Source organism: Vespa velutina, chromosome 18 (assembly GCF_912470025.1).
Source record: "Vespa velutina chromosome 18, iVesVel2.1, whole genome shotgun sequence".
NCBI classification, from domain to species: domain Eukaryota; kingdom Metazoa; phylum Arthropoda; class Insecta; order Hymenoptera; family Vespidae; genus Vespa; species Vespa velutina.
In genome coordinates, this window is record NC_062205.1 from 2,701,490 (window position 1) to 2,715,898 (window position 14,409).

The 14,409-nt window shown below is 31.1% G+C and overlaps 1 protein-coding gene across 1 annotated transcript; it reads left to right on the top strand.

The window, feature by feature from the left end:
• The first annotated feature begins 3 nt into the window (after positions 1-3).
• LOC124955321 lies at positions 4-4,528 on the top strand. Its single transcript, XM_047509594.1, has one exon. The coding sequence runs from the start codon at positions 4-6 to the stop codon at positions 1,375-1,377; it is 1,374 nt and encodes a 457-aa protein (XP_047365550.1). The 3' UTR covers positions 1,378-4,528.
• Positions 4,529-14,409: the final 9,881 nt, after the last annotated feature.

Sequence of the window (14,409 nt, forward strand, 5' to 3'; positions counted from 1 at the left end):
AAAATGATGCAACAAAACAGTCAAGTTCCAGAAAAAACCAAAAATGTGCAAAAACTCGAACATGTGGGAAGTAAGGGTAGAACGTCAAAAGCATCAATGAAAACGATAAATGCTACGGTAGGAAATAAGGATTCGTTATTAAGTACCATTACCACAACGCCGGACGTTGCTGTTGCCGCTACTAGAATGAGCTCTTCGATGAAGAAAAACAACGATAATAAAGACAATTTAAAATCAAATGATAAACCATTGACCAAAAGTTCGTCGTCGATCGCCGTTACGAATCAGACAAGTACTACGTTTGGTAGCGTGCGAGGTGTTAATAGCTGCGTCGGTAAAGTGACCCACGAAAGTAGTGCAAAAGTAAAGGATTATTCTGTAAAAAAGTTTTCTAACGAAATCGATTCGAAATTAAGTAATTATCAAATGCAGGTGGATTACAAAGAAACGTCTGTAACGAATCAGGATTACAAAAGTCGAAGTAGCAACACAATGACCAATTTGCCAACGAGATTTTCTAATCAAACGTCCATCCAAGCTTTGCATCGAGAAAATCATATGACTTTTAATGTTCATTCTCGTCCAGTGTCCAGAAACGATAATACAGCATTTGCAGTGGCTAGAAAGGCTTTGGAGCAACAGAATCCAGTAGCAAAAATGGCACCAATCAATTTCCCTCCATTGCGCGCACCACAGAGTATAGTTAATGTGCGGCATCCATCTGTAACCGAAGCTAGGATAAAGCACAACGAGATAAGTGGTCTAAATATGAAGTCAAAATTGAACGTATCAAGTTCTTTGCAAAGTGGCATGAAAGATTTGGAACACACCAGGCAAACTTTTCATAATTATGGTACCTCGCAAATTGCTGGGATACCGAATGTTCAGAATCTGAGCAACGTTACGGCAAACATTTCGGCATATCCTAGGCCCGATTCATTTCCACAGCCAACCGTTGCTAGTGTGCTATTCCCGGAGACAGCACAGTTTCCTCAATCTCCTCCGTTCAGTACAACGCAAATTGGTCAACTAAATCAATATCAGACTTATGATCCTAGTAGTTTTGCTACTACCCCAGTGAGCGTTAATCCGGTGATTCCTCAGTTCTCAGCGGAAAGTTCTATGCCATATCCGCAATACGAGAATCCTCCTCAATTCGTGCAACCAAATCATTATCCGCCCGCCGATATGGCGAGCAGTCAATATCAATATCAACCTCCAGGAGTTGGTCAAATACAAGATTCACCGATGTTCATCCAAAGTTTGCAAAGTCCAATAACCGTAGCGGATCAATACGCAGCAGCTCCGAATTATGCCAGGGCAGTCAGGGCCGAGCTGATGCCTCGTTTGAGAAGACCACCAAGATTTAATAAGTAAATTAGAGATATTTTCCAATGACACTTCTTTCTACCGTTCTACCAAAATACTCTATCAACGAAAACTGGAACTTGTACTGTTAGAAATGTGACTTTTTGGAGTCGACTATGGGACACGACTTTATGTTTTTTTTTTACACTTCGATATTTAATATAGACTATTTCAGTATAGATATAATATCTAAATAAGTCTCTTATATCGAAGGGCTTTCTTTTTGTTTATTTTTTTTTTTTCTACGTAGATTGCGACACGTCCATGTCGAATTTATTCATATAACCATAATTAATCATCGTATAATCTCGCGAGAAAAAGATAAGGTAAAAATTATTTCAATTATTGATCCAACTTGAAATGGATTTTAACTAATCTGAATCGTGATAGCGATTTAATCGTCTAGGATAACGATAAGATATAATAGGTATTTGAATGAATTCGCAAAGAATAAGGACATCGCATATTGGGCGACCATTTCAGTATGAACTTTAATTAAATGATATTAAATCGACGTCGCCAAAAATTTTCTAATACGCCATTGATAAGTGACACGGCAGGGGACAGCGCTTTAAGTTCGACTATAAACAATAATATGGCGTAATTTATCATTGTTGCGAATATATACGAGCGATGAGGGAGAAAGAAAGAAAGAAAGAAAGAAAGAAAAAAAAAAAAAAAAGAAAAAAAGAAAAATGAAACAAGAAACAAAGAAAAGAAAAAGAAAATGAAGATTAACAATCTGCAACAAATTTATCAAACTGTAAATAAATTGTAAGCGCAGATGAAAAGGAAAAAAAAAAAAAAGAAGAAGAAAAAAAGGGAAAAGAAAAAATAGTCATACGTCTTATATTATAAAATAATAAAATATTGGTCGAGGAACGTATTCCGACCTAACTTATTTTCGAATCTCGCGTCAATTTTCAACGTGGACGAAAGTAAGGCTGTGCCAGCGCGTGTCGCGCAGGAGTTTCGAGTTTTCGCGAACAAACGGGTACGAAACTATCGCGTTCACGTCGTGTACGTTGAATATGACAGACGAATGAATACTGTGAAATAAAACGAAATAAAGAGAAAATGAGAAAAGCGTTAAGTTAAAAGAAAGAGAGAGGTTCGTGATGTCTTGTAATACAAGTTCTAATATTATGAGAATGAGTGGTATTCTACTACAAGCTATACTTTGCATAGAATTAGTGGGAAGTTTTCCAGTATTTACAGTAAATAAACTTAGGTTCATAGCTATGTTTTTAATGTGCTTCACTATTTACAATTAAATTGTACTGAGGGTGACAGCGTTGTGACACGCTGTTGTATAAAGTCAGAACTGCAGTTACATTTGAATGATAGAGAATGAAAGAAAAAGAGAGAGAGAGAGAGAGAGAGAGAGAGAGAGAGAGAAAGAGAGAGAGAATGGCACAATTATAAGTTCGAATTTTAATAAGACGAAAAAAAAAAAGAAAAAAAAAGAAAAGAAGACAAAAGAAAAAAAAAAGAAACACACGAGGGACATAAGAGATGAATAATAAATATGCCGTTTACTGTATTCTCTTTGCTCGCAAGCACTAACAGTTACATCTCTCTACCAAATGCATATGCACAGTGCAAACTTAGCTTCAGCCAATCGTATTATAATTATAATAATACACGATCTTGGCATAATGTAATATTTCAATGGTGTATGTTTTTTCTTTATTATGGTAGCTCATAAACTCATAAGCATCACTTATATGCGTATGGTTAATCTATAAGGATTCCGTACTAAGTACACATCACATGACTTAGGAACATTTTACACGTGTGTATATTCAACTTCTTCGAATTGCCTTTGTACTATGTTGACATCATCGTATATGAGATTTTCTAAAAATGAAAACTTTGCAAAACGAAACATAACAAAACGAAGAAGAATAAGAAGAAGAAGAAGGAAAAAACAAAAACAAGAAAAAGATAAAAAGGAGGAGAGAAAAAAAAACAGAAAAGAAAAAAAGGAAAAAATGAGAAAAGCGAAAAAAGGGAAAATTATATAAATAGTCATGTAAATGAACATGCATCACGTGCCCGACACATATACAAATTTGTATACAAAGCGTATACAAATTTGCACTGTGTATACGCTTGTGTGCACACACGTACATATTGCGCTGCTATTCGAAGATTTTCATTTGTTATCTTTTCTTTTCTTTTTCTCTCAAAAAAAAAAAAAAAAAAAAAAGAAAAAAAAAAAGAAAAGAAAAAAGAAAAAGAAATCAAAATTCGTTCGTTAATAATGATAATAATTCGTTTCTTTGCTATTTCCAAATGTCGATTTTCTTCGTGCCCATCGACAACTTTTTTTAATAGATATATTTTAACTCTTAAAGAAAAAGTGTGTGTGTGAGCGAGAGAGAAAGGGAAAAAGAGAAAAAGAAACCACGTTAATCTCGTGGATAAAAAATAAAACAAAAAAAATATGATGTATGCATATCGACGATTTCTGTTTTTTTTTTTTTTTTTTTTTTTTTAATAAAAACTTTTACTTTGACTGTATAGAGAGTTACGGTCTCAGATCAGATTAAATACGATTACGATCGTACGATTTCTTTTTGATATTGTTACGATAATTCGACGAATAATCTGTGATATATTCTTCTTCTTGATCTATTACGTGTTCTACGTGTCACATATTTCTAGTAGTATTTTCCTTTCTTTTTATTTCTATTTTCTTTTCCTTTCTTTTTTTTTTCTTTTTCTTTTTTTTTTTATTAATTTTCTCTTTTAGATACACGATCGTACGAATGTACATACGTAACCGTGACACGACGGTAGCTTAAAAAGACGGGGGCCGCAAAAGAGACACGTTTTCGTTTTGACGAAAATGTGCCGCGTGACGCGTGCTTGGATACAAAATCGACAGTACAAAAATTTGTAAGAAACGAATTAAAAAGAAAAAAAGAGAAAAAGAAAATAGAAAAAAGAAAAAAGAAAAAAAAAGTCAGAACGTCTGAGAAGGAGAGCGAAAACGAGTGATAGAAAGAAGGCGTACTGACGCCTTCCTTGCCGAGATTTTTTCGACGAAAATAAATGAAAAATGAAAAAAAAAAAATCTAACTTACATATAGGCGCCATCTTTCTTAAAAGAAAACGTCGCCGTTGGGTTGCGTTTGACCCATTTTTGCGACAATACATGAACACACATATATATATATACACACATACATACATACATACATACGTACGTACGTACGTACAGACATGGATACATACATTCAATAATTGGGCGCTTGTTTCGTACATTTTGGAAAATAAGCATTATTTAGATGCAAAGTATAGAATTGTATATGCGTGTAATGGACCTGCATTGCTAGAATGTTAACACGAACAGTATTCTTATAAGCGGAGAGATTTGTTCTTTTTTTTTTTATTTATTTGTTTATATATATATATACATTTATATATATATATATATATATATATATATATATATATATATATATATGTATACATATATATATCTCCGGATCATAATTTAGAGAGAGAGAGAGAGAAAAAAAATGAGAGTGAGTGTGTGAGAGAGAGTGAGAATGAGAACGAGAGTAAAAGCTCATAAAACTCGTTTAAAAAATATAAACGAGAAAAATATAATAATCTAATTGCGAAACGAGCCGATTTTGCTCTTTATATATTGCTGCAAGGAGGCTATCCTTGCGTATATCTCTGTGATTATTTAAATGTATATGCGCGTCCGATCTAAGTGAACGGCGTTTATTTATAACTTCTACCCTTTTTTTACGATATTCAAAGAGGGAAAGAAGAAAAAAAGGAAACGAGGAAAGAGAGAGAGAGAGAGAGAGTATGTGTGAGAGAAGAAGAGAGTAGAAAAAAATTTATTAGAAAAGGATCAATCGTATGCGATTCGAGCTTCCGACGATTTGTCCTATATGATATAATACGATGTACATATACATACATATGTATAATAATGTATGTATGTATATTTATGATTTGGCTCGTACAAAAAGACTGCGTTTTTGTCTATTTAGGTTTCCGTGATTTTAAGACGGAGCTATGTACGAGGATTTTATGAACGAGCGAGCGAACGAACGAACGAGAGAAAGAGAGAGAGAGATAGATAGATAGATAGATAGATAGAGAGAGAGAGAGAGAGAGAGAGAGAGAGAGAGAGAGAAAAAGAAAATCTAAAATGCATTTTTTTTGCATCATCGACTCGGGCTACCATCATCGTTATTAGTATCTTTTTCTATTGTTATATATATGGAGATAATAAATCGATGGATGTGTGATCGTTTAATGTGCGATCTTTAATGATAGAGGAGAAAAACAAATATATGTATATACATACACACACGTATATATATGTATATATACATACATATATATATAGAGAGAAAGATATATACATATATATGTATATATATATATGTATATATATATATATATGTATATATATGAGATGGTGATTGTAAAAGTAATCTAAGTAATAAAATTAAAAAGAAAAGAATTGATTTATTATATAATTAATTATAAGGATTACATAATAAAGTAATTCTTTTTTCTTCTTTTTTCTTTTTTTTTTTTTTTTTTTTGTAATTTAACTTTTTCACTTAAACCACTTTTCTAATCACCTACTTATACATATACACACACACACAAATATATATATATATGTATATGTATATGTATATGTATATAAATATATAAAGAAATGAACAAATGTAATAAAGAAGGACGAATGAAGGATGTATACATGTATGTACGTGTGCGTCTGTGCGGATGAAAATTTATCGCGTTGAATGTATGTATGTATTATTTAGATAAAAAAGAAAAAAAATAAAGAGAGGGAGAGAGAGAGAGAGAGAGAGAGTGAGAGAAAGAGAATTTGTGAGTTCTTAAATTTAAAAGATGTGCATTTCGTACGTATGCTTTTCTATGTACGTACACGTACATAGTATCGTTTTAGTATAAATGTGAAAGTAAGAAAGAGCGAGAGAGAGAGAGTGAGTGAGAAAAAGATTCTTTGTTGATAAATAAACGACGAAGGTAAAGGAATATCAATCTTCTTCATTGGACGAAAGGAGAAAAGATCGTGAGGGTGTCTTCGACACGATCCTTCGAAGAACGATCCTCTCTATCTTTTTTTCATCATGTCTTATAGCTCGGAGCAAGAAACGTAGCCTCAAACCCCTTTTCATCTGCCCCGGCTCCCCTCAGACTCTTTAACGCTTAACTAACTTTTAGAAAGTTGTGACGTGAATCGTCGAAGGGGCGGAAAGATTATATGTATATATATATATATATATATATATGTATATGAAACGAGCTAAAAGGCCAAAATGAAGAAGACTAAGACTAAAACGACGACAATGATGATATAATGATAATGATGATGATGATGATGATGATGATGATGATGATGATGATGATGATGACAATGTAAAAAATATGATTACGCGCGTATCGACTTCATCGCCCACCAAATTTTTCATAAATTCCTCTTACAATTAGCGTGATAAAGTTAATATATATAAATATATATATATATATATATATATATATATATATATATATATATATATAAAAGTATACATAAAAAAAAAAAAGAAAAGAAAAAAAAAGAAAAACCGGAAAAAGAAAACCAATAAAAAAAGAAAAAAAAAAAAGAAAAGGACGATAAATTATTCTCTGTAGATATGGTAATAGAAGGGATGTGTCCTTTTTTTTGTAATTCTTCGTTGCGTTAAATAAGTTCATATTGAAATATTTCGCGAGAAGGGGATGGGGGTATGGGGTGGGGTGGGAGTGGTGGGAGAAGTGAGAGTCGGTCATTTTTGGATTCGAGTTCGATCTAACTTATCTATGTATATATGTATATTGAGACACGAGCGAAGTAAAAATAGACGATATACAGTCACGACGACACACGCGCGTTACTTTAGGGACACGTGTCTCTTCGTGTTCATCGATATTTGATGCTACGCAAAAATAGGTTCGATTTTCGATACTCCTCTTTCGAACTGATCTCGGCCAATCGAGTTTCATGTCCGATTGTTGATAGTTGTATGTAGAAAAAGATTTTGTTGCTGTTTTTTTATTTTTTTTATTTTTTTTTTTTCCCCCTAAGTTCGCCCGCTTGCACCCAATTATTTTTTCCTTGTAATCCTTTCTCTTTTATTTTTCTCTCAATTTTTCCTCTTTCTTTCTTTCTTTCTTCCTGTTTTTTTCTTTTCTTTTCTTTTCTTTTCTTTTCTTTTCTCGTTTATTTCTACATTCTCCCGAAGGGATACGTGGTTACTGTGCGCAAATCTTTTCTTTCTTTTTCTTTTTTTTCCTTTTTTTTATTTTCTTCTTTTCTTTCAGTTTGTAAAATAATGTTTCGATGCCGGCCACGTATCGGATAAAATATACGTAATATTTTTAATACGAGAAGATAGTAAAATTTGTCTATCTTTTTTTTGTTTCCTCCCTTTTTTTTTGTTCTTTCTTTCTCTATCTCTTTCTCTCTCTCTCTCTCTCTCTCTCTCTTTTTCTTTTTCTCTCTCTGTTTGCATCTCTGTCTCCGTTCTCGTTATTATTATACGTTTAAACTTTTCTTTCTCTTCTTCATTTATTTAAATCCCTTTTACGTTTATAAATAAAATACTTATCGTTTCGCAGATTCGATAGGATGTACTAGCATATGAACACGGACATAGCATACAGATAACGACTTTAAATCGATTTAACGAGAGGCCCTTTCTATACGTATCGCGTATAAATATATATAACCAGGCAAGGTTGTTCTATGTATGATTGTGCGTGTAACATTGTTAATAAATCGATGATGCTTATGAAAGCTTTTTTTCCTTACAGTTTTGCTCCAATCGTAATCGCGAATACAACCTCCTTACAAATCGAACGACTATCATTGAGGACTATTGGATTTCGATTTCTTTCTTTTTTTCTGTTTTTTTTTTTTGTTTTTTTTTTTTTCCTTAAGCGAAAATATCGATATCTCTTTTCGTGTTCCCTTTCTTTCTTCCTTTTTTCTTTTTTTCTTTTCTTTTTTTTTTTTTTTTAAAGATATTCCTACGTAGCTGTAAACTGTAATTATTTATTCACTATTAAATAATACAAAGTCATTAATCGTTTTAATTTATGTTATATTACGAGTGTAAATAAAAATATTTTCTTTAAATAAATAATTTTGCTTGAATCGACGATTTAAAACGTATAATATATATTTCCGTGCAAACATCGCGCCGCTGTTTCGTAACATCACGATCCTAACATACATCCGCTTCTAAAGAGAAGATTTTTCTTTCGAGCCAATGTCGTTTTAGAGTTGTTCTTTATTGCCGTTCGCGACCTACTTTAAATTTGTATACCATTCGCATGGTTCAATATTACTTAAAGTGGAATAGGTAATATAAATAAAAAAATAACAAAAGGAAAAAAAGAAAAAAAAGAGAAAAGAAAATGAAAAAGTAAAAAGAACGGATCGCTCATAAGATAATCATTTAAAAATTAAGTTTTCTGATTAACGAGAATTAAAATACAATCATTTCAATATCTAATGATCGGATTTTCTATCGTCAATGGATATGAATAATGCCGTCTATTAAAGTCGTCAGGAAGTTCTTTCATGCAACACGATTCGAGGACAGTTTAGAGACTGACTGTTAGTTGTTATACGGCGCGTATTGTTACATTATAAGTGGTATAATTAAGAAAAGAAAAAGCAGGAAATCGCTATTAATTATCTGCTCGACTTTCGATCTTAGAAATGTATATGTATTTACGTGGTAAAGACTCGTTAAAGTTAAAGGAATAAGAAGAAGAGAAAGAGAGAGAGAGAGAGAGAGAGAGAGAGAGAGAGAGAGAGAGAGAGGGAGAGAGTTAATCGTAGAGCCATTATTAGCACGCCTCTTGACGTTTAATGTCTTCGGCATGGAACAGGGTTCAAAGTAACAACAAGGATTTAAAGTTCGATATTATCGAGACAATGACTCGACGATAAATTTATGTACTAAAATTACTACCTTTTGGGTTCTTGACTTTCAGTTTTTACCTAGTCATACACATAGAAGACTTTGCGCTACTGGTAAGATCGATAAGACGGATATTATTATGAGTTATGGTCTCTAAAGGCTTTACGAAGAAGTAAAGGTTCAACGCTTCTACGCTAAGATTAGATATACAACGTGCATACGTTCTAACATACTTACAATACATATATACGTGTCACCTCATTTGATATCAAATGATATTATTTGTAATTTTTTACAACATCTCGTTGATATGTCACCTTTATTGATTTATGTATTATGCATAATTTATTATTATTTTTATTATTATTATTATTATTATTATTATTATTATTATTGTTAAAGGAAAATAAACACGTTTCGAATAAACACAAATTGTGTCTTTTCAGAGTCGCATCTATTTAAAATCTTTTAAGATATTTATGCCACGTCTTTTTATAACGTCCGCTAAAAACTGAGTTCTTCTTATAATTCTTCTTTTTCTTTTTTCTTTTTTTTCTCTTTTAGAAAGATCTTAGAATTATGCAAGAAATCGTAACTCTAAATATAATATAATCAAATTCGTTCGCGAAGAATATATAAGCATATGCCAATGGATAGCATTATTCATTTTTTTACGACATACGTGTCGTTACGTTGTTGATTCCTTAAAAAAAAAAAAAAAAAAAAAAAAAAAAAAAATAAGATAATGAATTTTTACATAAGTAAAAAATAATAAAAAATATATTTCAGCATTCAGATTAATTTTATTTAAATGATCATTTCTCTTTTTACCGTTTATTGATAGTAAGTGACTCGTTAATAAAGATAGGGCAACCTGTTGAATGAGGAAGCCATCTACTCTGTATAACGAATAACCTTCGAATATTCAATATTTGAGTAATTACAAATGACAGTCATTATGCAGGAGAATATTATTTAAGAGATAGAAGAAGAATGAAACATTAAAGACAGATAATAAATAAAACGTGTCAAATTGTTCAATGGCATATAATTAATATAAATGTCACCGAAAAATATTTATATAAAGAAATATTCAAATTTCGTTAACTCTTCGTAGATATCCAAGGTTACATATTCGTTTTGATTAACGTTCATCTTTTCTCTCTCTCTCTCTCTCTCTCTCTCTCTCTCTTTCTTTTTTATTTCTTGCTTCTTTTTTAAACTTTCTTTTCTTTTTCTTCTTTTTTTTTTTTTTTTTTCTTTTTGCATTACCAAAACTCGTTTGAATTGTTGGAGGGGGTTATTCGCGCGCGGTGGAATTTGACGCGCATGCGCCAAAAACGACGTATTTTAATTGGCTCGGAGCTGTGAATGCGCGCGCAGTTCGAGTCACGTTTCGATGGAGCACCCGCGAGTTCAGTAGCCGCCGTGCGGCCGCGTGCATTCGTCGAGATTTTCGGTTAGTTCGTATCTTCTCTTAGTAAACGCATATTTTGACAGAATAGTTTCCTATACATATATACACAGCACACATCTATATATATATATATATGTATATATTTCTTTTCTACATCTCTATTATACATTTATCACTATTCATTTATTTTCTTATATCCACGACATATTTTCTCATCTCCATTTTTATTTTTCTTCCATATTATTTTTGTAATATATATATATATATATATATGTGCGTAGTATAAAGTTACGTGAAATATATTCGTAGTGTCATAGACACAAAGAGACCGTGAAAACAAGTGACAATCGCCTTATATTACTTTTATTCAAAGAGAGCTAAGAATGTGTTGTCCGTGGCTTTGTTAAAACTTTTCAAAAGTCGACCGTAAGTTTTCCTTTTATTTTCTTTACTTTTCTTTTCTTTTTTTTTTTCTTTTTTTCTTTTTTCTTTTTCCCTTTTTCCGTCGTGCGCGTTGCAGTGTTAAACAGAAAAAGAATAAGAAAAAGGAGGGAAGAGGAAGAAGAGGAAGATTGAAAAGAAAAGGGACAAAGAATGGTGCATGAGAAAAGTTAAGAAACATATAGCCGATTCTTGGCGTAGTTACAACGACGGAAGTCGTCATATCGAACGTGTTCGTACGTGTCTTCTTTCACGAAGAAGAATTTTCAACGAGATCTTCAACGTCTTCATAAACATCGTCAGCATCAGAGTGATGAGTAAGTTTTCAATAATATTTTTTTCTTACAATACGTCGTTTTCTCCATTTGTTAATATTCCAAAGCAACGTACATTATTTATTTATAGGTTATACGTATCGGATTATAAGGATCGGTTTATATTTTTTTCTTTTCTTGTTCCTTTTTTCTCCCCCTTTTTTCTTTTTTTTTTCTTTTTCCTCTTTTTTTTTCGGCATTTCGAAGAAACAATAATTTCGTCGCGTAGATGAATTTCTACGAATTTCGAAGGTCGTCGAAAGAACGAGGATTTTTTTTTTTTTGTTCGATTGAAAATATATTTTCCCGTATATACATATACATATGTATTTATATATATAGATTCGTACAAACGTACTGCGTTTAATCCTTAAATACGCATGAACGGATGGGATAAGATTTATTTTTTTGAAAAGTCATATGGAACTATTCGATCATTTTGAAATAACGTTGTGGGTATAATCGAAGTATTCTCGTTTGAAAATATTAATTTTATTCAATTTACGATGTATTGCGTATAAAGTTTTAAGTGTCCGTGGAGAGTGAGGTTAAGTATCATAATAATTTAACGTTGTTACATCGTCTCTCTCTCTCTCTCTCTCTCTCTCTCTCTCTCTCTCTCTCTCTCTCTCTCTCTCTCTCTTTATAAACGAATTCATTTCGAACGAGCATCAAACTCGTTGTTAGATTATTTATCAATTATATGAAAATATTAAATGTTATACATGATACATATACGATAGAAATAATTATTTCATGTAAGAACTCGTGTTTCCAATATGACATATTAAACGAAACGAGATATTCCCTTATCATTAGTTTCTCTCTATTAGTCGTAGAGACTTTGAAATGTGACACATTTAAATAATAATAATTACGAGGCTAATCGTGAAACGAATCGTAAACATCGTATTGACATACATAAATGCTAATTCTTAATAGAGAATATTTTTCAATAATGCGTTAAACTTCGTGACTTCGTAATTCCATTGTTTCCATTGTTTTATTTATTTATTTATTTTTCTCATTTATTATTCAGTAAACGTTATTTTAATTAAATTGTATGTTCAATCGCATTTCTATTAAATATATTTTTACTTTGTTCTTTTTTCTTTTCTTTCTTTCTTTCTTTCTTTGTTTTTTTCTCCTTCTTTTTTTTATTCCCCCCCGCCATAATAAAATCTGTACGAAAGCGGGAAATATGAAATACTCCATTAGATTTGATCGAATTAATACGATAATGTTCTCCATGGACGATATTCTAATGGACGTTTGAACGAGTACAAATGCAAAATTTAAATATAAATATTTATAGTCTTTAATCAACGTTAAATATTATTCGTTTGCAATTTTTCAATTGACATATTCCATTCGGAAGACCGATAATTTTGTTTTTTCCTTTTCTTCTTCTTTTTTTTTTTTCTTTTTTTCTTCTTCTTCTTCTTCTTCTCATTCTACGTATCATTCAATTATATTGGATCGTCTAAAAGCATCGATAGTTTTGTTCAAAAATTCAATACATAATTCAGTTCTTGTCCACCATTATCTTTTCTATCGTTTATGAGATTAAGTAATGCCATAGGGACGTTTTTACGATAACGATATTGAGTGCTTTTTAAATTTCACTTCGCGGATCATAGGTATTCTACGTACTACATATATCAATAAAGCTTTTGTCGTTTTAAACGATCGTTTTCTTTCTTTCTTTTTTTTTTTTTTTTTTTTTTTTTTTTTATACATATGAAATTATAGAGATATTTCGATATGTATTTTTTTCTTTTTTTCTTTCCGTTTTTTTCGAGACAGACAAAGAGAGAGAAAGAAAGAGCGACAGGATTTTTTATATTTAACATATGCAGATATATAAAAACTGGTTGAGTTTAAATTAAATTGAAAGTCAATCGTAAATGTTTACGGGTTTTTATCGTTGAACAGAGAAAAACAGAATAGACTTTATTTATTATACAAATAGAATGTAGAACTCGGAATTATTAAAAGGCCGATATGAATATTTTACCGTAACGAATTGTATTTCGTTTGGATCGATAATTATTAATGTTGGAATTTTTTTCAAATAAATGGGATGAGCCACAATTTTTCAAGATTAAATTTTAAAAATCAATTATTACTTATTCTCTTTTTCTTCTTTGTCGAATATTTTAGATCTTAAATTTTTGTTTTTAGAATGCGAAATCCACGAGCTTAGGAATTTTATTTTGACAATGTGAAAAAAGGATGAAGGAACAAACAAAATGTAATCTTTGAAAAGTCTTATAAAAAAAAAAAAAAAAAAAAAAAAAAAAAAAAAAAAAAAAAAAAAAAAAAAAAAAAAAAAAGGAAATTATACGATTTAAGAGTACACGGTTTGTTTGTTTCTTTGATTCTTTCTTCTGTTTTTTGTTTTTTTTTCTTTTTCTTTTCTGGAAGATCAATTTACCGTTCGTTAATGGAGTGGTGAAAGAGGGAGGAGGGGCTGAGGGAATTAAACGCAATTAATTTTATTAAAGCCTTCATTAAAAAGTTCTAATTTAGATAGATCCAATAAAAGTTCAATTGTACGATATCTAATATTATTCGAAAGTCATTTAATATAATTAACGATAAACAATCTATTTTAATTTTCTTTAATCCTTTATTTAAGGAGAATAAATTTAAAGTCGTGAAAATTGTATTCCGATTGGCGCTAGTAAATTTCGTCGATCGCGTTATTTTCGCTTTTATGTAATCGATGATATTTTTGATGATACATAGTGATCGAATTGTTCTCTTATAGCTAATAATAGTTTTGCTGTTCATCGAGGAAAATACGTACAGTTACGTTCCTTTTTAACAAGAGCATAGAGAAGTAGCTATCGTGTTTTTCATTAAAAAAGAAAAAAGAAGAAAAAAAAAAAAGCAGAGAAAA

Coding starts and splice junctions, on each gene's coding strand:
- LOC124955321 (XM_047509594.1), top strand. CDS start 4: ATGATGCAACAAAACAGTCAAGTTCCAGAAAAAACCAAAAATGTGCAA.